The sequence below is a fragment of the Neurospora tetraspora genome (genome assembly GCF_033439725.1).
Source record: "Neurospora tetraspora strain CBS 560.94 chromosome Unknown B0H65scaffold_4, whole genome shotgun sequence".
Classification (NCBI taxonomy): domain Eukaryota; kingdom Fungi; phylum Ascomycota; class Sordariomycetes; order Sordariales; family Sordariaceae; genus Neurospora; species Neurospora tetraspora.
Window position 1 is genome coordinate 1,836,592 of NW_026944386.1, and position 22,558 is coordinate 1,859,149.

Below are 22,558 nucleotides of genomic sequence, written 5' to 3' on the forward strand. Positions count from 1 at the left end.
CAGCGGGCTTGGGAGCCATCTTGATGGAGGTCCTGCTGATGGAAGATGATTAGCTTCCAGTGTCTGGTCAATGGATTGAGTAATGGATTCCATCAATCTAACAGGAGGTGATAATTGTGACAATGACCCCGAACTAAAATGCGACAAGAGAAGAGGGATACAAGATCTCGCTTAACCCACAACGAGCTGGCCACTCGAGGGGCTCGCGAGGTCATGGAGGGGCATAATAGTAGACAATTGAGCGTAGTATAAATGAGGTACAACCCAAATGGATCAACTTACTGGCGAGTGATGAAGGCGAGATTTCTGTGACGACCGCGGAGACGATCGTGGGCAACGAAGAAATCTTGGGGCGCGATGAGCTCCTATCTGCGACGTGGGAAAACTTGTCAGAAAGATCACAAGAGCAGAATGAACACCATGCTACCGCAACCAGGAGCAGAAAGCTCGAAGCAATTGGCCTGGTGGGTGAGGTCAATGGAAAAAGATGTGGTCTACTCACAAGAAACTGTTGGTGATGTCTTACTGGTGGTAGAAAGCAAGACCAAGCAGGCGAGTTTGAGGTTGTAGTACGTCGAACGAAGAAGTTATTATTATTTCGGAAGGGAAGAAATAAGTTCCTGACCAGAAGGAAAAGAAAAAGAAGTGTCAGCTCAGCTGGAGTGAACCGCGTCTAATGGGAGGGGAAGAGGAAATCAAGACGTCACGCTCGGGAAAACCTCGCTTGCGAGAATCTCCTCAAACAATTCGGCGTGACTACCTACCCCTAAAGGTCCTCAAGAAATACATCCCCTTATTGGCCAGTGGGCAAGGCCCTCTGCCCCTGAGAAAGTTTAGCCAAGGAGATAGGAGGATACTGCACGGTAGCTTGCATATTGATCCTACCTACATATGCCACAGTAGGCCAATGAGGACTGCCACTCCAATGCACTCCAGGCAAAGAAAGATACGTCGAGTCCAATCCAGAATGTTTGCTCCTAAAAGAATGATGTTTGGCAAGACAGGAAGTCAATATCCTGCAGGCGTAGTACTTAGGTATGGAAGTTTGCATTAATTGCTGCCCTCGAAATCACAATGGCAGGCAGGGACAGTTATGGCTGTGAACGGAACTGGTTTCTTTTGTTACCTCTATGAATGGACGTTCATCCTACCTCCTGCTATAGCGAAGTCATGGGTAGGTCCCTTTGTTGAACGGCCACTACCTCTCAGAAACCCTTTCAAGCAAAGCAACGAAAAGACGTTGATGCCAGCCACTATGCTTCTGAGACTAGGCATCATAAGGAAAACACTCCAAGCGCAGGATATGTCTACCAAAGACCGCCATTGATAAGGTACCTGTAGAGGTACCAATCTTCCAGTGACCAAGAGTCCAAGACCAATCCGACTGCGCCAAACAAATAGTATGCAATCGACTGAAAATGCCCATTTCCATTCCTCTCGAACGCCTGCCTGTATACCTAGGTAGCAACCAAAGAACCCATAATGAAAGCAACACCTGTTGATGCGACCGGACTCTGGCTACCTTACCCAACACCCGCTCGTGACATACGTCTAGTCTAACCCAGAATCAAACCGACATAACTCCAAAAGTGCAAACCACACCCAAAGAAGAAGCGCAAGATGAGTTGAGAGAGACAAGAAACGTCTTCGAGAATAGCGTAGTAGCTTGGGATTGTTTGCAAAGGAAGAGGAAGGGATTGGTCGTCGGAATTCTACATGTAGAGAGTTAGACCTGTGACGGATGGAAAGCATTAGCTACCTTAGTGACCAGACGATTTCACTTTGCAAAAGTAAGGAAGACGGGAAGGACCAGATGAAGACATGCGTACCTACCTAAATCTCAGTCGGCGCTACCATTAACGGCAGCAACCTCAGCCTCAGCCTCAGCAGCGGCGTTGACCTCCAAAGCCAAAGCCAGGGCCTCTGCGGCCTCACTACCGGGCTCCTCCATGCCCTCCATGGTGGTATCGATACCGGCGGCGTCAACGGCAGTAGCACTAGCGGGGAACATGGAAGAAGAAACCGGATCGAACGAGGAAGCAACCGTGATCTGCTGGTCCTCACCAGCTGCAATAGCCTGCTCAGCAGCAGCATCGGCGGCAGTGGCGGTGACCTTCGCGCCGTTAGGAAGGCCGTACTTGACGCGAAAGCGATGATACATGACCCTGAAGGATTTGCGGTCCTTCAGGCCGGCTGACTTGGCCGCGGCGTCCAAGTCGGCTTCAATGGGTGCAAGGAGGTTCTCGATGAGGCCGAAGAGGATTTTGAGCTCACTCTCGGTGGGCTTTATGCCGCGGATGGTGGCCCCGGTAATGGCGAGCTCACCGGGTTTGGCGGGCATGGTTGCTGGAGGTTTGTTGTTTGAGGAGCCTAGCGATGTGAGAGACTTTTTAGAATGCGCCTGAATGCAATACTACCGCGACCAGGAGCCGAGGGAACCAAACCAATGGGCCTGGTGGATGAAGCTAATAGAAGAGATAGGCTACTCACAAGAACAGAGAAGTTATTGGCGAGTGTCTTCCGGAGCAAGACCGAGAAGGTGAGCTTCAATGTTGTATGGTTAAGGGAGAATTGGTAATCCTTGGACGAGAAAGCAAGATTATCGCGACCGTAAAGCAAGTTAAAAAGAATCAGTGGTACCTCTAGTGGAAGTAGAAGCCCGGGATGGGACCGTGATCAGTACGAGGGGAGCTGCAAAAACCAAACGCCACGCTGGGGTTTAAAGTAACGGCTCGTACCAGCCCGCCAATCCTAGAAGAACAAGAGGTATCACTCCGAGCACTTCCTAGTCACGATCCTGTCCAGAAACAACTAAATACCAGCTATAACTAGCTCTAAACCCTTCAAGTTTGGTACCAGGTACCAAGTGTTCCTCGTAGGGAACCGGCACTAGACCATTACCCCGGCAGCATATAAACTTCTTGCCCTGCCTTGCCCTGTCAAACGCTAAGGTATTCTTTGGGGAGCAAACACCACATGCAGTGGATCCGATCTACCAGTACCTGGCTGGTGTGGATAATGTACCTGGCTTATCTTTCTTGCTTGGAGTGCCGGCCGTGGAGGGCAGCCCTCAATGGCCTGGTGTGGAAATTCTTGGCTCGGGATGGGGCATCAACGGATGGTCACGAGGAGGGACTTTTCGAAAGTTTGCCGTCTGAAATCGACTAGTCGAAGACTGTCTTGCAGGAACTGTATGCCTCTATCCTGCAAGCTACCGTGCAGTATCCTCCTATCTCTTACGATTTCTCCGGATAGCCTTCCCCATTGGCCAACAAGGGGACGTTTATCTTGAGGACCTTTAGGGGTAGGTGACTAAGTGGTCACACGCCGAATTGTTCGAGGAGAGGATGCTCGCAAGTTAGTTTTCCCACTCGTGACGTACTGTTTTTGCGCACTCCCATTGGCAACGGTTCCACCCCGGGCTTCCACTACCTACTTCTTCCTTTTTCTTTACTCCTGGTCAGGAATTTTCTTCCTTCCCCAGTCGTGCAACAACTTGGAACGCTTCTTCGTGTAGTTGTACCTTACTACCACTCGCAAGTCAGATGTTGCTTCAAGCAAGACACGTCACCACCATTCTCTTGTTGTTGTGAGTATACCATCTCCTCGTCCATTGGAATTACCCATCTGTAAATCGGGGATCCATCGTGGACTTTGTCCCTTCCGGTCGCTGTACCAGGAGGATTGCCATTACATTGTGATCAGGCATTGACTGACAGAGTCTCTCTCGTCGTTCATAGGATCACGTCGGATTGAGGCTGTTCATTGCCCACAATCGCTCGCGATTATCCCAAGAATATCACCTCTGTCACTCAAAGGTAGGTTGCTCAATCTGAGGTCAATCTTAGCGATACCGGTCCCAATTGTTCACCATCATGCCCTTCCATCACCTTGTTGTTCGCTCACGTTCACGTCTCCTTCAGCCATTGCATTCATAATAGAATTCACAATTCCTCGTCAGAAAACTAACAGCTTTCCACCGACAGAATCACATCAAGATGCCTCCCAAAGCCGCCGCTCCCGAGGGTGCCACCATGTCCTCAAGTGCTGGAGTGATCCTCAACGGCGTCCAGCTCACCGCCGGCGAGTCACGCATCGCTGCCGCTATCTTGGAGACTCACGCCGGCAAGATCGAGCTCGACTGGCCCATGATTGCCGAGAAGGCGGGTCACAAGACCCCGAAGACTGCCAGGGATGGTTGGCGCCTTGTTCGCATCAAGGCCAACCTCAACACCGACGCTGCTCCTGGTACTGCTCCTGCCAGTGCCAAAAAGGCCGATGGTTCTGAGCCTGGTGCTACTCCCAAGAGAGGACGCGGCCGTCCCCCCAAGAAGACTATGATGCTCACTCCCGGAGCTGGCGGCGACGAGGGCGACGCCGTTGCCACTCCTGGCTCGGCCATGGCTAATCTTTCGTTTGGCGACATGACTCCCGAGACACCTTCCAAGACCGGCTCTGGCGTGAAGCGCTCTGCAGAGGAAGCCGATCCCGACGCGATCCTCTTTGAGGAAACCCCCGCCAAAAAGAAGGCCACTCCTCGCAAGCGCCTCACCGCGAAGCAGAAGGCCGAGATGGTGGCGCAGAAGGCCGAGGTGGCGGCGGCCGCTACCGCCCTCGCTGCTTCTATCGACGAGCCCGCTGACGCCACTACCACTGCTGACTTTCAGCCGGTCTCCTCCCATGATGTTCCCGCCGGCGGTGCCAACGGCAACGGCGACAACATCGACCTTGCCATGGAGAGCATCTCGCAGGCGGAAGAGGCCATTGGCGACATTCTTGCCGCTGATGCGGCTGACGCCGCTGATCTTGTGGGTGGTATTGATCCTGGCGAGATCTAGGTAAGTTCTCCTGCCGTTCCTCTCTCCCTTTGTTTCCTTGATGCTTTGGATTGTTGCTAACGATGTTGTTCACAGATTCTCATGACGAACCGCGACGACCGAGCCACATGCGCGCTGTACACGACTGACGATTATCATGTCTAATACTCTGTCTCCGTGTCCTCTTGTTTAGTGCTCTCGATACTTCTTTGGAGTTTCGGTTTTGCCGTCTTGGTGGCACTTGCGGGTTGCCTAGGATTTGTTGACATTTTGAAGTTGGTTGCTCAGGAGTTAGAGGTATACAGGTGGTGTTGCTTCCATTTCTTTCCACTTGCCATACAGGTCTTGGAGTTGGGAGTATCGCTTCCGGTTGGTTGCACATTGGCGCGGCGTTTGTGTTGGTCATTGCATCATGCTCGGAGTTTGGAGGTTCTCTCTTCTTTCGCGAGGATACTAGACTTCTTTGATCGTTGTTGGTTGCTGTCATAGATCTTTGTCTTGGTTGTTGGCAACATCTTGCCGCTGGTTTTCCTGTGGTCCCTGACAACGTCAAGGCTGTGCATCTGGCGGATGGAGACAGGTTGGTACAAGGGAATCCATGACTTATTGGCCACAATAGCAGAAGGAACGTACATAACCCAAACAAGCCAGTTCACAGATCATAAATGCCGGCCATCGTGATGTCAATCGACCAGTGTAAATCTCCCATGTCACGAGTTGAGGAAACCTTGGTGTTGGCGGGGTGCACCTTCCGACTTCTAGGCAGTGTACTGTGTACAGCCCCTGAAATTGACCCACTTTTTTTTTGCTTGCGACAGACGCTCGATGGACACTCGGCGGTTATTCTGTCAGAACACGCACTGACTGCAAAAAAGCTTTGTTTCTGTAAAGAAAGAGGAGTAAACCTGCAATGAACGGTAATTTCGGGTACGGGAATTGTTTGTGCAGGCTGTAATGCTGGTTCAAATGCAGCGCACCTGTCGGGGCAGAAACTTGCAGCTGGACATAAGCGGGGCCGATGCTTGGTCGCTATGGGCACGCTTAGATGTAACGGAATGAACACTGCCTGCCATAAAGCACGGCAGCAGGTTCCAAGGAAGTCACAAGTCACACAAGTCACACGCACTGCAAGTTCTGAGAGAGGGGTAGGTAGGTAGTAAGGGAAAAGCATCATTGATTTGATCCTCAACACATCACCTGTCGAGGTTCTATCAAAGCTATCCCATCCATTTGATCCATGAGTCCTGCAATACTGTGAAGGAAGATTGAACCATCTGTCCAGACCAGAAACCAGACCAGACCAGACCAGACCAAGACTAGACCATGAACTATTTCCATTCCATAAGCCAGCGAAATACCGACGGATGCTTGATACCAAACGCCCCCAAGACCATACCAGACCAAGCAACAAATCCTTTGCGCCTGCTAATCCCCCTTCTTCCAACTCCATGCCAGGAAACAAAAGCCGAAAGTGAAAGAGGTGAAAGTGCTCCAGAGATGTCGAGTGTGTCGAAAGCCAAGTAGAGTGGTATTAACCCATTCCCGTGTCCATGTCAGCGAAAATGAAAGTCCGTTAGAAGTCCAAGCCACGATCAATCCATTCGTCAATCCAGTTCATGTCCATGATATGTGCCGTGAGTCGAATGCAGATTCCGAGTGAAGAATGAGCGAGAAGATTTGCGTCCCGTCTGCCTATATGCCAATACCCATCAATGCCCATTAAGCTTCAGATCCATTGTCGTACAAGTTGAAGGTGACCCTAAACTTGTCGCAAACGGTTCCGATGATTGCTGGTGAGGTTGAGATAGACAGCAGCGAGTAGGTAGTTCATGCAAAAACCAACGAACCACCGCAGCCAAGACGGAGACGACTTGTTGACCTAAAAAGAGATTAAATCTCATTAGGGTACATGTAGTCGTCGATGCTACCATGTCACACCAGCGTTAGCATCTCTCTCTTTCATCCCAACGTCATTCAGCAAAGGTAGGTATTCAGCAGTGGCGGGTAGTTACTCACCCATCATCATACTCCTCCTTAACCTTTCTCTCCTCGGTCTTCAGCTTCTTCTCCGGAGACTCCTTGATGTCATCCTCATCATCGGAGTTGATAACGAGCGGAGCAGTCTTAGCAGCGGCCTTTTTGCCGCGACCAGTTCCGGGAGTCTTCTTGACGCCACTGCCGGGGGCGGCACGCTTGCGGCCCTTGGTCGGGGTGGCGGTGTTAGCGCCGCTGTCGGAGCCGGCGGCGGCGGAAACGCCTTCTTTGCGCCGGAGCTTCTGAAGGTGCTGCCTGTGGGAGAGATGTTTGGTTAGCGGGTTGTTTGATGAGGAAGTAATTAAGTTGGACTGAAAAGTGAAGCAAAGAACGAACGAATGAAGCGATAGAAAAGCAGAGGCGAACGATAGGTGGTTAGTAGCAGCGTACTTCACGGCCTTGGGCGTGCAGGTGTATCCCAAAGCATGCATGCGAGCGGCAAGATTCCTGTACGTCTCCTGGCCGGGAACGATCTCTTCGACGACGCAGCCGATGAGGTGCTTGTCGGCGTTGTGGTTCCAGGTCATTCTGGTTTCGGAGTCCGCCATGATGGATGAGGCTGGAGAGCAGACTTGGTGGTGCTTGTTGTAGGTGATGGTGGGGATGAAGTTGGAAGGTGAGTTGCAAGAGGGAGAAGGAGGAAAGTGGTTCGAACCGGCAGGGAAATTTATAGTGATCAAAAGAGGGGCCAAGGTGAGGATAAGGTGACCACCCACTCGAGCGAAAAACGGCAGAAAAAGCGGCAAGAAGCTTACAAAACTGCGGTCTGCGTGTAGTAGTAGCCCTTGTCCTGGACTCGCTTCAGAATCTTATCCCACTGTGACTTGCAAGGAAGCGCCTCAATCATGACGGCTTGGAGCAACGTCAGATGAGCGTCGTGGTCCCAGGTGGTGGGCCTGGAAGCCTTAGCCACGTAGAAGACGTCCTCCTCCTCCATTTTGAAGGGCTGAGAGTAGGTTGATTCTTTTGCAAAGCGCGAGCAGAAGGCGGGGCTCTGATGGTGCTAGCAGTGTGATGCTGCTGCGATGTTGTTGTTGGTGATGTGAAAGAGTGTGAGAGCGAGGAGGGAAGAAGGAGGGAGAGAGGAGGGATTTTGTACTCCATGGGAGAGCAAACGAAGCGGAAGGTGGAGGTCCTCTCGGGTTCATCTCAACGTACAGAAGAGCGCCGTCAGTAAAGGTGTGCCCCTTGGGATGAAGAAGGTCGACGATCTCCTTCATGTCAGCCGCCGTGGGACGGAAATGCTCAAACATGGCGAGCATGATGTCCTCGTGAGTCTTTTGATCCCACCTGGTCAAGTTTCGCTGCGCATACCGCTGCGAAGACATGGTGGCTGAGTTGGAGATATTGGTTGTGTTGAGATTGGGATGATCGAGTTGTTGATCTGGCAAAGATGGACGGGGTAGGTTGCTGGGGAGAGAGAGGGAGCGGGGAGCGGGAGCAGAAGGGGAGAGAACTTATAGCACAAACAGACAGTGCCGGCTCGAGACCAGCTGTCGGTGGATCTGGAACCTCCGAGTTCGCAAAACGTGAAAGATGCCTGCCTGCTTCAATGACCACATACCTAATGGCGTTCCACCTCATATCGTGACCGCGCTTTCGCATGAACTCCTCGATCGAGGCCTGCATCTCCGGGGTAATCGGACCAGTCGCGTTCATGTACGCCTGGAAGAGGTCGTCGCGGATCTCTTCCCACTTGGGCATTTTGAATGCAAAGCGAGGTCGTCGAGGTGAAATAGGTCTTTGTGGAAAGGGTGCGCAAAGGGCGTGGAGGGTGCTGACGCTTGTCGTGTGTGGGGGAAGGGGAAGAGAACTCGGAGACAGCCAGACGGAACAAAGGAAGGGTTTTATAGTGTCGAGTCTGCAAATCACTTAGCGAGACAAGACGATCAAACTGTGTAAGGGAAGAGCACCAAATCGGTTCACCGCATGTATCTTACCGGAGCGCGTCCCATCGGACGTCCTCATGACCTTTGGACCGCATGGCCTCGACGAGGAAGTCCTGCGTTTCCTTGGTCATGCTGGGCTGCAAGGCCGTGTAGAGGGCGATCATCAGATCGATATGGGTCTGCTCATCCCAACGAGGCATTTTGCGATGATTTCTCGGAAGGAAGGGCTGAGTGGTGGGACAAAAAGTTGAAGCGTTTGTGGTTGTAGCGTAGATAGTGCAGAAGTTTTGTGGGAGTGACGAAAGTGGGAGAAAAGGACAGGCAGTGAGGAAGACGCGCTTCTGGTAAAAATACAAACAAACAAAACGTGCTGATCGTAGTCCAATAGAAACACACGAGTCCCACTTACCGAATAGACTCCCAGGTGAAGCCCTCATGGCCACACGCCTTCATGACGGCCATGATGAGGTCTTTCTTCTGTGCGGGACTGCTTCCTGAAGCAATCAGGCCCTCGGCGAGAGCTGTGCAGAGAGCTGAGTGAGCGTCGTTGTTCCACTTGCCCTCCTTGGGGGTCTCGTCGAGGTTGGACATGGTGGCGAGTGTTGGTGAAGAGCGCGTATTGCGGTGCTTTTGGCTGGTTTTTTGAGTTCAACGTGAGCTGCGATGGGCTGACGACTAGAGGAAGGCAAGGGAATTGAAGTTGATATCGAGAGGGTGATGTATCGTGAAAGGTGTGGGGGGATGGGTGATGGGAGAGCTTGAGATTGTGGTCACATTTTATACGCGAAAGAGGGGAAGGTAACTTTCGACTCGACATGAACACTGTTATCACTTTTCACCACGCGTAACGAATAGGAAACGAAAGATAACAAAAGAGGTTAGTTATACCGAAACAAACATTTCAGGCCCTGAACCTCACAGCAAAATTCGTGACCGTTGCCATGTAAGTATGATGCTCGTAGCCATACTGTAAGACAAGTCGGAGCGGCGAAATACCATCGTCGACGTCGAAAAACGTACTCGATACCTGCTCGATAACTAAAACACACACCAACTGCCACCTCCTAACACGTTCGGAGGGGGGACCGGGACCAGATACCTTGAAGCCGAAACACAGAATCCCATTAAACACAACCAGAAACGCCCATCGACCACCTACTCTTACCGCATCCCTCCCCGCAATCAAAAGTCGGGACCTTAAGCCTCTTCGTAGCTGAAGCTTGAAGGAAATCTTAGCGCCGCAACGGCATAGGTAGGTGAGGCATTAGACAGGAGGGGCAACGTAAAGATCAACTCACTCTGGCGCAAAGTGGGCGGTTGATGCTGGGTCGTTGTGAGCAGCCAAGGCATTCATCACCGCCGCGTCGTCCAGAGGGTCTTGTTCCATCTTGCGTCGCTTGTTGGGGTGCTGCTGCTCGTCGTCGCCGTCCTCGAGGCTAGGGTCCACGGCAACATCATCTCCATCGGCCGACTGTCCGCCAGACTGAGCCTGGACAGCCTGGTTGGCCGGCCCTTGACCGCCAACCTGGTTTCCGGCTCGTCCGTTTTGCTGGGCGCGAGCTTGTTGAGCCTGGGCTTGAGCGTGAGCCTGAGCTTGCGTGTGAGCTTGAAGCTGAGCCTGGGCATGCTGCTGCTGCGCGTAGGCCTGAGCTTGGGCTTGGGCTTGGGCTTGGGCATGAACCTGGGCCATAGCAGCAGGATGCATACCAGCGGGCGGAGCGGGCATGCCAGGAACAACGGGAACGGGGATCGCGGTGGTGCTCTGACCGGGAGCACCAGGAACAACCGGGGGAGGAATCGGGGTAACACTGGGACCGGTGGTTCCCGTCTCGGAGACCGAAGCCGTGCTGGCGGGGGACTGCCCCTGGGCCGTGTTTTGCTGCTTCTTAGGGCGACCACGTCCAGGTCCCGGCCTCCTCGTGATTGGGTTGAGAGTGGGATCTACCCTCCGGTTAGGGTCAGGGGAGGCGGTTGCAGGGCCAACTTCGCTCTTGTGCTGGGCGCGGCGAAGGCCTTGGAAGTGTTGTCTGCCGTGGGCATGTTAGCTCATGGATCTTGTTATGTATTGGGGGCAAAGGAAGCCGGCTGAGGCATGTCATGACGATGTTCAGGATTATTGGGTCTATCCGCGTTATCAACCCAACAACATGGGGAATCATGTTAAGGATGGTTAAGGGATAAACAATGGATAGTGTAGTAACAATGGCCTGTTGTCAAGAACTCGACATGTTTATGCAGTCTTGGTGCAAACAAACAGGCAAAGACAATCGATGACGATGTTGACACATTGAAGGAGGTACACAAGACAACAGAGAGAGAAGACAGCGACAATGCCAATAGTCAACATGGATACCGGATACAGAGAGTAATAGTATGTAATTGATAACTTGGCACGCGAGTCAAGCTCCTTGTTGATTTGAGGCTGTTGTTATGGAGATAACACATGACACGAATAACACGACAACAGAGCACTTACCGGCATCCCTCGTTGGTAAAGCCATAGCCCATGGCCCGCATGGTGTTGCCGATGGTAATCCATTCCGAACCGCTGATGACTCCGATGTTCTTTACATTAAGAATGGTAAAGAAGAGGTCCTTGTCGGCCCGGTCGTTCCAGTTCTTGTTCATGTTTGTTAAGAACGCGATGGTAGAGGCGCGGGCGAGGCGATCGAGTGGTAACAACTGCAATGGGCTGGACGGGACAGCAGTTATGAATTGGTTGAGTGGAAGTCCACGAACGAGATAGGGTCGACGGCGAAATTGCTAAGGTCTGCTAAGGAAGGATGGGGTTTTCAGTGTGTCCCGCCCACGTTCCCAAACCAAATCAGCCACGGCTGCAACATTCAACCGAGCCCGGCGATCCAATCGCGTGATTGGCCAATGTCGTGCATATTTTGTGGGGAGGCAACAATGCTTTGATTTGTGATTGGTTGGAAAGGAAGTGAGTGCGGGGTCCGTGCATAACATCGGAGAGAACGACAGAGAGTTGTTGCCTCAGGCTCTCAAGGCACTTCTGCCTGGCGCTGTGGAACGGATAGTCGCACGCAAGACGGCAACACAGGCACGACACGGAGAGACTCGGTGAGTGGATCGCCTGATCAAGTGACTTGGCGCCAGCATCGCGCGGAGGACCAGCCACAGTGCCGATTGCGACGCGCTGTTACCACGTAATTTTCCAGGACCTCCGACGTCCCGCGACCCAAGTTCCCAAACATTTCATCTCATTCTGGTTCCCGTCATCGCCCCCTTGATTGATGCCACCCTCTCAAACCATGCACGCCTGCTATCTGTCCGTTTCCGGCGAGATGGGAGAAAATAGTTCATAACTGCAAACAACTTTGTCCAGGCAACAAACAGGACGGAAGAATACCTAGCGATGAGTGACCTCTCCTAGGTCTTTGGTGTAAGTTCCGGTTTCTATCGAGTCCAGTTTCGGTATCTTTCCAATGGGGGGTACAGACACATCGGCAGGATTAACCAGCAGGCATCTGGCAGTTGCCTCTCACTCCTGCAGTGCCCACAACCATTTCAGCATTTCAGCTTTCGTCTTTCCCTTCCATTGATCCGCCCTTCTCCGTTCGAGTCTCTTCTTCCGCCCGGTTACAAGTTAACTATCTCACCAATCAAGAGACAACCATTTCTCTCCGTTTTGTCAACTCGGAGTCGAGTGACTCACATTATAGTCTCACTGTATTACTGCCTTTTACTCTTGCCGTCCCTGGATCTCATTCCCGACGTGCATGGCGTCCGTCCGCTGCAACCCCACCACACACCACCACTTTACACGACCTTGGATGGGGAATCGAGAAAACGAATAAAAATCGAAACGAGGCGACGCGGCGTCACCATGTCCCGCGTAAAGTGCTTTTTTGTTTTTGTCCCAGACACACTAAGGAGGATCCTTGTCTCCCGTTTTTACTTCTTTGAATGTCGTACTTGATTCGCAACCATGTCGCGTCTCCCTCCCGTCTCTGTCTCCCTCATTGTATTGCTTCTTTTCCATTTCGGGAAAGTTGAAAGCAAACAACGTTTCTTCTTTGGCAGGACAACGGACGGGAGGGTGTGTGGGCTAGTGCCTAGTGGATGGCGATGTCTTTCTTACCTTAGCTGAATACCAATACCGATGCCTCCAGGTGGCCTATGATGCTGGTGCCTCGTTCCATGTCAGGATCTGCCCTTTTCTAACGCTGATTGCTACCCATTGAACCATCAATGCTGCCCTTTGCAAACAGGTTTTCATGCACCACGCACCCATTCCAGCCGGTTCCCCCGAAATCTTCTCCATCTCAATGGCCGTGAAGTGACTGGCTGTCTCTGCTCGCAGGGAGAGGGAGACTACATAGTAGGAGGAGGCCATCTGCCTCGGGTTGCTGCCGATACACGATACTAGTCCTTGCTATCGACGCCTTTTCTTTGGTAGTGCCTGGTACACGATACTCACGTTGCCTCTCCGACCAGCTACCACCCTCGCCCCGTATTGACTTGCCTACCGTTTTGGTGAAACAGACATAAACCTATCGTCTCTCCCCCTTCCCCTCCAACAGCCAGCCCTGTCTCCTAGTATCATCCTTCATCACTATCGCTCGAGTTACATTATCTTGACTCACGCCCCCACACCTCGACAACGCCCGCGCGCCGGCTACAGTGGGTAACTCTGACCGAAGCCAAGGCTGCCTTGCTGCTGAATGGTTGGACAGGTCTCAGCACTCCTAGCGGCCAATACATATTGTGGCTGCCCCCTCCTCGCTTTTCCCCCAGACTTTCCCTTTTCTCGCTGTTGGCTGGCTTTGAAACCACCTTCCAAAAACCAAGACAACATCCTCAGGCATCAGGAAGGGAAAGCCAGAGTCCGGTCATCGCCAACATGTCTGCCACCGAGAATGCCATGGCGAGGTTCCTTTTTGCTATCCTCCAGCAAAAATCTCTGAAGGATGTGAGTGACCATTTGTCCCATTTGTTATACGCACCATCCTGCCGCCTGAAACTTGCTTTACTGACTTGAAATCGTCTCTACAGATCGACTGGAACGAGGTAGCCGCCAGCCCATTTCTCTCCCAAACGATTTCGAACGGCCATGCCGCCCGCATGCGCTACTCGCGATTCCGAGCCTCCATGCTAGGCACCGAACCCCGACCGAGAAACCGTACGAATCCCGACAAGAACCGAGTTACAAAGGCAAAGAATAAGGAGGAAAAGCCCAAGAAAAAGGCAGTCAAGGTCGAGAAAGAGAAGGAGGAAGGAAAAGTGTCCAGGAGCAAAGCCGCCCCCGCGATGCCATCTCCGCCTCTCAAGGACGAGAAAGATTTCATACCTCCCGAACCATCATCCATCGACAACCTTTATTCCACACCGACCTCCATGGCCACGCCCATGTCCGATATACAATCACGAATGCGCATGCGCCTCCTCACTCCCTGCAGCGACTCGGATGCTCTCACGACGTCACCTCACATCTATACCCCGGCAGCAGTCCCGGCATGTCCCACCGACATGCTTCTCGGTCATACAGGCGCTCCTTTCCATTTCACCGGCTCGTCCACCACCACCACCACCACCGGATCCTGGCAGCCCACTTTACCTACCTACGCTGGTTATGGAATGGGATATGAACTGGATGCATACGCCACGGCTTTCGCCGTTAGCGCCTCCCAGCAGAACGAACAGCATGCTGCTGAACAACTTCGAGTACACGCTGCCATGATGGAACATGAGAATCACACCGGCATGATCAAGCAGGAAGACTGGGATGCTCAGCAGTATCAATGCTGATGTTGAGGGAGCAGTGCCGGTCACTCCTGAACAAATCCGTAATGGATATGGATATAGAATGGCTTTCCCCTTCGTTGTTCTTGTTTCTATTGTCTGTCTCTATCCTTTATTTCCTTTTTGGGGTACAAGGGCTTTGGATACCTACAGTTTGACATTTATTAAACCACCTGCTTTTGGGATAGCTATGGATGGATGTCTGGTTTCTTGGTTTCACGATGATGGGCGGTCGGGTCGGTCTTTTGCTTTGAGTGTTAAACTCTCTTATCCTCTGCTTTGATGGATAGTTGTTTTATCTTTGCTGGCATTTGTCACTGCCACTGTACGATTATAGCTTTAACGAAAATAATGAATGATGGTTACTAGTGAGGTACGTCCATGCATGCCCGTTTGATGATAGTGCTCTTTTATGTTCTGAAGCCCAGGCTGATGTTCCGGGTATAGGTTCGGGATCGTTCAACCAGGACACTCGCTGTTTTCTCCTTGTTCCTGTGGTTTCAAGGATAGATCATGGAACTGTGGCAAGAGGAAGGTGCACCCTATCTAAAGTTTCTGCCTTCCGAATTTTTGATGGGCCTGGCACGCATTTTCCTCTTTTCTCTCAACCATGTTGCAATCAACCTTTCCACTCTGATCTAAAGAATTGCCTCTGGCTACACGTTCCGTCGTTTGCTCTTCTTTCAATAGAAAATTTCCGAGCCGTCAACCCACATGCCCGCATCGCTGGCCGCGAGCTACCTGGAATCATACGGCATCCATAGGTCAAACTCTTCCATGGTTAGTGCTCTCTATTATGTTCATCTCTGTTTTCTCCTGTCATTGCGTATCTAGCTCGATTTCCTCTGCCTTTTCCGTTCCTCATAAGCTTACAGGTGCAAGTTAGTGAATCACCACCAGCCATCATGGTCACTGCCTGTCCGCTCGCCCGCCGGCCTGGCCCGTCAGTACCTCCATACCACCTTGGCCAGCCACAGCTACTCGCCACATTCTACTCTATGACACTTCCATCAGCCCACGGCGTTTGACCACCTTCCTTCTGATACTCGACCGCCATGGCGTTCACTGCTAGCCTGATATCAGGCCTGGTAGCTTCGTAGCCGCCCTTTCGATACACGCAACGATACCAAACCTCGTCGATCCACCTGGGGAGATGTCCATAGCGGCCAAGGACTGAGGAATGTCCAAAAATCTAGCACTGCCTACGTTGGGTTTGGCGTTTGGTAAGTTCCGATCCTCCCCAGTTACCACGTTAGCCCATCTATCCTTGCTTTGACTGGCTCCAGTCACGGCCGTACACCAAGTCGGGTCATGATCAAGTCCTAGGCACTCCAAGATGGTCAAGTTTAGGTCTCTCGGTTTTCTGGCGTTTTCTTGGCCGCCCGGGTGAAGGTACGGCAGCCCTGGATCCGCTTTTGGTGACAACCGTCGCCAAACTGGTGACCTTGTGGGCAAATCCAAAACTAAAGTGCTTGGATTCGCTCTTCCCTCGGTCTTTCGTCCTCCTCTTTCCTCCTCCTTCCCCCCTCCTCCTCATCGTCGTCCGCCTCCTCAAACACTACAACGACAACAGCGACAACAACGACAACAACAAAAGTCAAAAGCAGTTAGCCAAGCAACCATCGCAAAGACTACGCTCTTAGGCAGCCCAGATCTCGAGCACAGGTGATTCCCCTTCCCAGGCTCCTGATTGCCGAAGCCTTTCCGATCACGACGAGCCAACTATTTTGCTTTTCTGACGCTATAGCCCTTCTTTCCCAGTCAGCGACTCGCCAACAACAATGCCGGTATTCAGAATTGTCAACAATAGGAGAGCAGCACTTCGGTATGTCAGTGTACATTGGAGTGACCCCGTCATCTCCAGGCAAGCTCTCTTCGTTGAAACCCTCTACCGAAGAAACTCGACGAATTGGTGAACCAGACTTGCAGAAAATTACCTTTCAGAGCGCCCAACGTTCAGAACGACAAGCAGAACATGCCAGCACATGTGCCAGTCCCGTTACTGAAAACTCTTCGACGTTGCGCATCACTCGCATCACTCCTACTTGCCTGCGTTTCAACGTTCAGGCTCGGACTTGCTCCCAACAGCTCCGGCAGCACTATGTGGCCCAGAAAGGAAACTTCCTGCAAGTCTAGTTCGCCAGATTTGTCGAGTTTTTTCGGTATATCTCGCCTTTACACTACTCCCATCCAGCAGATTTTCTTCTGCAATCCGTTGCTCTCCCACATCCTTGCGGCGTCATATATGGCACTTCATTCACTATCATTATCGAACTCGCCGACGAGTTGTCGTCAGCATGCCTTTTGCAAAGACCCGAGTAATTGCCGCTATGCAGCTCCTGCAGGAAAGGAAATTTCCAGTCCGCGACCATCTGTCCACTTTGCAGCTTTAGGATGACTCGACGCTGAAGTTTGTGCTTTTCCCTGGAATATCCCCAACCCCAAGGCATGCAACCTTCGCTTGACGCCGACCAGCACATATCGGATTTAAAGTAAATCTCTGCCATTTGCGTCAACATCCGCGTACATACAGCCAAACGCAACTGGCAAACCTTTAACCCTACAGGATCTGCACGATTATGCCTGACCTCGTTTCCGAATTTCCAGAGTTTATACGGTACACAGCTGGTTTGCAACTTAGCCAGACTCTCTCTTTTTTCTTCTTCTTCTTTGGAAACGTGGTGCCCGAAATAAAGGTGCCCGAGTGATTAAGGTACAACAGCGTCTCATAATTACTCACGCCTGTCTACTTGCTCTCCAACTTCCTCCTCTTTTTTCACACCAAAACACCGACTGTGGCTCCTCTTCTCCCACCACTGCCACTACCCCTTCTCCCCCCACCTCTTTTTCAACCTCCGCAGACCTTCACACCAACCACGGCAATATATTATCAACCATCCAGAAAATAATCTACTGTAAGTCATTCAATCACTCAACATTCTCCATCTTTCAACAATTTTACAAATCAATCAGACCACCTAATCGCTTAAAACTTAGCTCAACCACGCCTCAGGCCTCCTCCAGCTTACCACCAAACAACAACAACAACAATTAAATCTCCAAAATATCGAGATACCTGCTACGATGCCACCCAAATCTTCCAAAGCTTCCAAAGCCGCATTTCGATTGACGGATGGCGAGTACAAGCTCTTGTGCGGCGTCATTGTCAACGGAGAGGCGATTCAGTACGATTTGCCCAGTGTAACCAAGTATATGGGCTCAATCAGTGAAGAAAGCACCAAGGTATGTTGCCTACTTGGCTGTCGCTCGGTCTTTGTTTGCTTTTTTCCCCAAAACATAGCGCCGAACAAAGGAACTCGTAGGGATAGCTTAGCTTCCTTGCTTGCTACATTCCAGTCACTCGGCGGACATTCCAGTTGATCGAAGTTACATTCCAATGTCTCTCTCCTATCCAAATCAACCATCGTTGCAGTGTTCAACATTGCCAAACCTGGGTTTAAATCCGTCAGGTTGTTTTTGACACTTTTTATCGCCATCGATCTCGGATTGCGGTCATCACCAAGAATTCACCCTCGATGTCCGACCTGAAAACAGCTACATGGCATTTACAACTGTACGAATCATACCGCAAAAATGGTAGTTACCAGCGTAATACCCACGAGCCCTCGATCTGATACCCCTCGATCTCTTTAAAATATTCTTGATCTTGCAACTCCTCTCGATCTTATCCTCGAAATACAGTCGGCGGCAGCATATCGATAGACCGTTTTGGTGTTCTCATAAAATGGATTTGCCGACGGCTACTATGCAAAAGCAATCCTCTACGTCCACCAGCAAATGTGGCTCGTATTTACTCAGTTGAGTTTTGTTTTGAATTTGGAGGCCACTCGACGCTGGGTAGTATTCCTCCTCGATGAATATCAACTAATTTTGATTGCAAAATAGAGTCGCGTTACTGCGCTTTCGAGGAAGATTAGGCGCGATGCCTACGATATCGCCGACGAAATGGAGGCGAAGGCCAATGAGGCCATTCGGAATGCTGCTGCGGCTCCAGCCCCGGTTTCGAACGTTAACCCGCGAAAGCGTGCCCGGGAAGATAGCGAGTATGGTAACGACAACCGCAACGTCAATAACCGCCACAACCCCGGTTTCTTGTCGTCTTCTTTGTCTGCCCGAATTCCCGGGCTCCCCCTGGCGCAGCAACAACTCCAGACACAGCAACAGTCCCAGCAGCCTCACCGGTCCCAGCAGCAGCACCAGAAGCTCCATCAGATCCCGGTTACCTCCCGCACTCCTTCTGCTATTGACACCCGCGGCCTTCGGGAGTTTTCGGTACCGGCCCAAAACCAGAAGTATGAGACCCCCCCGCCGGCCTATACTCGCTTTGCCACTGCCGGCACTGGGGACATGGGCATGGGGTACCTCTCCGTGGCGCAAATGTTTGGGGCAGAGGGGCCCGGCAGCGGGTTCGGGTACGGCTTGGACGGCGATGGCTTTCCACTTGGCATCAATCAGGTTGACAACGGATTGACCTTTGGTGTTCCTGCCGGCCCAGCGCCCTTGGCCTACCCAGGCGACGCCAGGAACGGTTTTGGGTTGCCCAACAACAACAGCATTAGCAGCATCAGCATCAGCAACCACCCGAACTACGGCTACTTGGGCAATAAGAAAGGTGTGAACGGCGGTGCCATGGGCTTTGCCGTCCCTAACGGCCTGGACTACAACCTTTCTGTGGACAGCGCGACCTTCTACGACAACAACCTGCGTTTGGGGGATGCATTGCTGGGTACCATGGACAACGACTTATACGGCATGCAAAACAACTTTTTCCACCCTCCGGTCAACCACCTAACCGGCAGTAACTCCAACGGTATTCCGCAGAATGGTCCTATCGCCACGGTTACCGCTCCAGTCCAGCCTGTCTTTCAGCCCGTCTTCCAGCCCGCCCAGAACGTCCAGGCACTCAACCTCCAGAATGTCAACTTGGACTTTGACTTTCTCGGCGAAAATGGGAACCTAAACGGAAACACAGCAGCAGCCGCCCAGCCAAATGGCGTGCAACCGGAAGGGGCCTTGCCTATCCTCGAGAAATTACCTGTGCCCGTACCTGCCGCTGAACCCACGCCCGCACGCCTACCCACGCCTGCACCTACACCCGCAACTGCAGAAGATAACACGGTCATGCTCCAGCAGCAGCAGCAGCAGCAGCAGCAGCAGCAGCAGCAGCTACAACAGGAGCTTCAGCCGCAGGAGCTTCAGCAGCAGGAGCTTCAGCAGGAACAGGAGCAGCAACCGCTCCAAGGGGAAATTGATTCTTGGGATGTCCCGTTCCTCCAGGAGCAGGAGCAACTGCCACAAGAAGGGTTCGATTCTGTGGAAGAACAGCTCTTGTCTATGATGACTGCCGAGGGCTATGGTCCCGGTCTCCCGGATCTATAGTGTCGGGGAGTCTGGGACTGGACCCTTCCTCGGCTTCGCTCATGCAGTGGCAGGAGTTGGCAAGGAGGATAATGATGGGTTGTGCTCCTATCGGTACTTCTCAGGTTTCGGCTTTCTGGTTTACGACTTACGACGTTACGACGTTACGACTTCACGGATTACGGATTACGGATTCTGGTTTTCAAGGGTTTCAGTTTGTTTCATCTCGTCTCGTTTCTGATGTTTGCTTGCGGGCGTTCAACGGTTGGGGCTTGGCAATCTGGGATCTGGAGATACCCAAGGTATAGAACGAGCGTGCCACGAGGCAACATGGTGGGAAAGCGTGGGAAATCGCAGCGTTTGGTGGTTACTTTCCTTTTAGGTTTCACTAATATTTCCATTTACTCGGTTTCGGATCTTATCATGGGCATTCATACAGCGTAGGGCGGCTACTGCTACTCATTTGCTTTCGCTCACTGGACTAGACTTAGACATCGCCATTCGATGTTCCGCGTCCACATAACATTTAGAGCAGGACACCATCAATACGAACAAGACATTATCCCTCTCAGCCCTCCGGGCAATTTTCCTCGTCCCACGACGGGAAAATTCGACGCTGCAAAATTGTAACACTGCGCGCAATGGCCAAGAGACGATGCAAGTCCTTGTTGGTCATGATGGTCACGGTGGAATCCAAGCTGGCCTTCTGCTTCTCAATGGCAATCAGCCACAGGTTGACGTCCTGGGCGCGAAGGGCGCGAAGGGTGCGAACGGCCTGAAGGGCCTTCTCCAGCTGCACATAGGTAATGTACCTCCGGTTTGTGTGTCACGGCTCACTTTGACAGAATATATCTCGAAGACCTCATCTACTCCCAGTCATCAATCTCCTTCTCCCTCGCGACCTCATCGATCTCTTTCTCGTCAGCGGCCTCAACGATCACGTCCCAGACTTCCTGGTCCTGGTCCCGATGGATTGCCTTCTCCCGAAGATGGCCAGGGTCATATCATCGGGCAGATCTCTCCGGTCCAGTCGTCAATCTCTTTCGTCTTCGTGGTTTCGACGAATCATGTCCCCGATTTCCTGGTTGTCCGTCTTGTCGGGCAGATGGTTACGGGACGGTCGATCATACGGGCCGGGCCGAGCCGCCTCGCTGTCGCACTTGGCGATGGTGGGACCTGGCGGTCTGGTAGCCTTGTAAGCCTTGTAAGACAAGTGGCTTGGCGAAGGCTGGGTTGTATCCCACAGCAATGGGGAGATGAGAAATAATACTCAATCTTGCACTTCCTCGCCCCAGGGTCAGTTCTTGCACGTTTTCTCGGGACAGTCCTTGACCATCAAGTGTGGTCATTTGTGGGTGGCCGAGGCCAAGGTGGTCCGCAAGGAAGATTGCGCCGAAGCAAATCGATTGAGGTCTCGCTTCCCGCCTTGCAAGATCGAATAGACCTGTGTGGCCGAAACGACCAGTGCGACGATGCGATGAATATACTCCTCGATGTTGTCAAGGTGGCAATCGGTGCCGTGGGGTTTGATCACTAGCTAACTGCCAGCAGGTCGTCGTTGTCGAAGTTGGCGTTGTCGAAGCCTGCGTTATCGAAGTCGTCGTCATCGGAGCCCTCCCTGTCGCAGTCAAAGCCGTTGCTGTCGAAATTGAAGCGCGTTGTCGACGCCACCGTTGTCGTCCCTTCTTGGGCAACCTAGCAATTTCTCAATACTACGGAGACAGAGATCATCGAGCATGGCGTGTACCATAGCTGCTTTTTGTGCCTTTTCCTCGTGAGGAAGTTGTGGCCGAAGTCGCCGTGGTTGCGAGTCGGCCGAGATCATGACTGATGCCATAAACTGGCCGGTCAATCCCGAAGCTATGGCTCTGTCGCTTTGACGTTTGTCGCTTAAACAACGAAAGCCACCGGAAAGTCATTAGCAAGCCAGCCACGATTACGACCGCCGAGGCCTGAATAACAACGATCGCATGCCCAAGGCCATTTGAGCGGCAACAAAGAATCCAGCAAGCTCAAGGGCATTCACTATTCCACTCCGGCGTAGGTCGCTTCGATTCCGCTAATGAGCAACAAAAGCGCAATAACGCCAACGATAAATAAAGGCCAACGAGCAAATAACTAGACCACCAGACCAATACCGCGCTCTCGTCGAGATGCGAAGGCGTTTACTGTCCTTGCCTGCGCGGTCTATTAACCGCTCCCGCCGAGGCCAAAGGGTTTTGCTTCAGCCATCAGGCCATTTAGCAGCTCATTCACAGGTCCGATCGCCTCTCGGGGTGACCACGGCGGCGTTTCTCGTGGTTCCGGTGGTCACGGTCACGATCCGGTCAGGACAATGGTACCTACCAACGCCAACCTGAACGCCGGCAACCAGATTCAGAACCAGCACGCGGCCGCTGCCCCAAATCCCGGCGCCACCAGCGTCTAGAGGTATCCAAACCCTCCAACAACGGTGAGAATGGCGCGCCTGCCCCCGTCGAGCAGGTCGTTCCCACTAAGCTTGAGGGTTAGGTCGAAGCTACTCCGTACCAGTACGATGAGTTCGCCAAACGCGAGACCGAGTGGGACAGCCAAGCCCGCATCTATGACTGGGATGGCGAAGAGGGCGATTCACCTCCCTCGATCCGCACCAGTACGCCAACCTACCAACCTGGGCTTCACTCCCAATGCGCGCAT

General features: G+C 52.3%; 5 protein-coding genes across 5 annotated transcripts; 2 read left to right on the top strand and 3 right to left on the bottom strand.

Annotated features, from left to right (window-relative positions):
* Positions 1 to 6,707: 6,707 nt before the first annotated feature.
* Positions 6,708 to 8,555, bottom strand: B0H65DRAFT_508769 (uncharacterized protein; the record flags this gene model as incomplete). Its single annotated transcript, XM_062828255.1, has 6 exons — positions 6,708 to 6,741; positions 6,834 to 7,106; positions 7,242 to 7,379; positions 7,607 to 7,814; positions 7,951 to 8,261; positions 8,416 to 8,555. The coding sequence occupies 6 exons, from the start codon at positions 8,553 to 8,555 to the stop codon at positions 6,708 to 6,710; spliced, it is 1,104 nt and encodes a 367-aa protein (XP_062681578.1).
* Positions 8,556 to 8,923: 368 nt separating this feature from the next.
* B0H65DRAFT_508770 (uncharacterized protein) lies at positions 8,924 to 12,275 on the bottom strand (the record flags this gene model as incomplete). Its single annotated transcript, XM_062828256.1, has 5 exons — positions 8,924 to 9,110; positions 9,150 to 9,374; positions 10,039 to 10,767; positions 11,217 to 11,432; positions 12,247 to 12,275. The coding sequence occupies 5 exons, from the start codon at positions 12,273 to 12,275 to the stop codon at positions 8,924 to 8,926; spliced, it is 1,386 nt and encodes a 461-aa protein (XP_062681579.1).
* A 1,329-nt stretch (positions 12,276 to 13,604) lies between these two features.
* B0H65DRAFT_508771 (uncharacterized protein) lies at positions 13,605 to 14,509 on the top strand (the record flags this gene model as incomplete). Its single annotated transcript, XM_062828257.1, has 2 exons — positions 13,605 to 13,673; positions 13,757 to 14,509. The coding sequence occupies 2 exons, from the start codon at positions 13,605 to 13,607 to the stop codon at positions 14,507 to 14,509; spliced, it is 822 nt and encodes a 273-aa protein (XP_062681580.1).
* Positions 14,510 to 17,203: 2,694 nt separating this feature from the next.
* B0H65DRAFT_190996 (uncharacterized protein) lies at positions 17,204 to 20,013 on the top strand. Its single transcript, XM_062821637.1, has 3 exons — positions 17,204 to 17,418; positions 17,501 to 17,746; positions 18,410 to 20,013. The coding sequence occupies exons 2-3, from the start codon at positions 17,588 to 17,590 to the stop codon at positions 19,901 to 19,903; spliced, it is 1,653 nt and encodes a 550-aa protein (XP_062681581.1). The 5' UTR covers positions 17,204 to 17,418; positions 17,501 to 17,587; the 3' UTR covers positions 19,904 to 20,013.
* A 437-nt stretch (positions 20,014 to 20,450) lies between these two features.
* B0H65DRAFT_548731 (uncharacterized protein) lies at positions 20,451 to 21,707 on the bottom strand (the record flags this gene model as incomplete). The annotated part of the gene is made up of 4 exons (XM_062829594.1): positions 20,451 to 20,694; positions 20,753 to 20,841; positions 21,425 to 21,577; positions 21,630 to 21,707. 4 exons carry the CDS (start codon positions 21,705 to 21,707, stop codon positions 20,451 to 20,453), a joined length of 564 nt encoding a protein of 187 aa, XP_062681582.1.
* Positions 21,708 to 22,558: the final 851 nt, after the last annotated feature.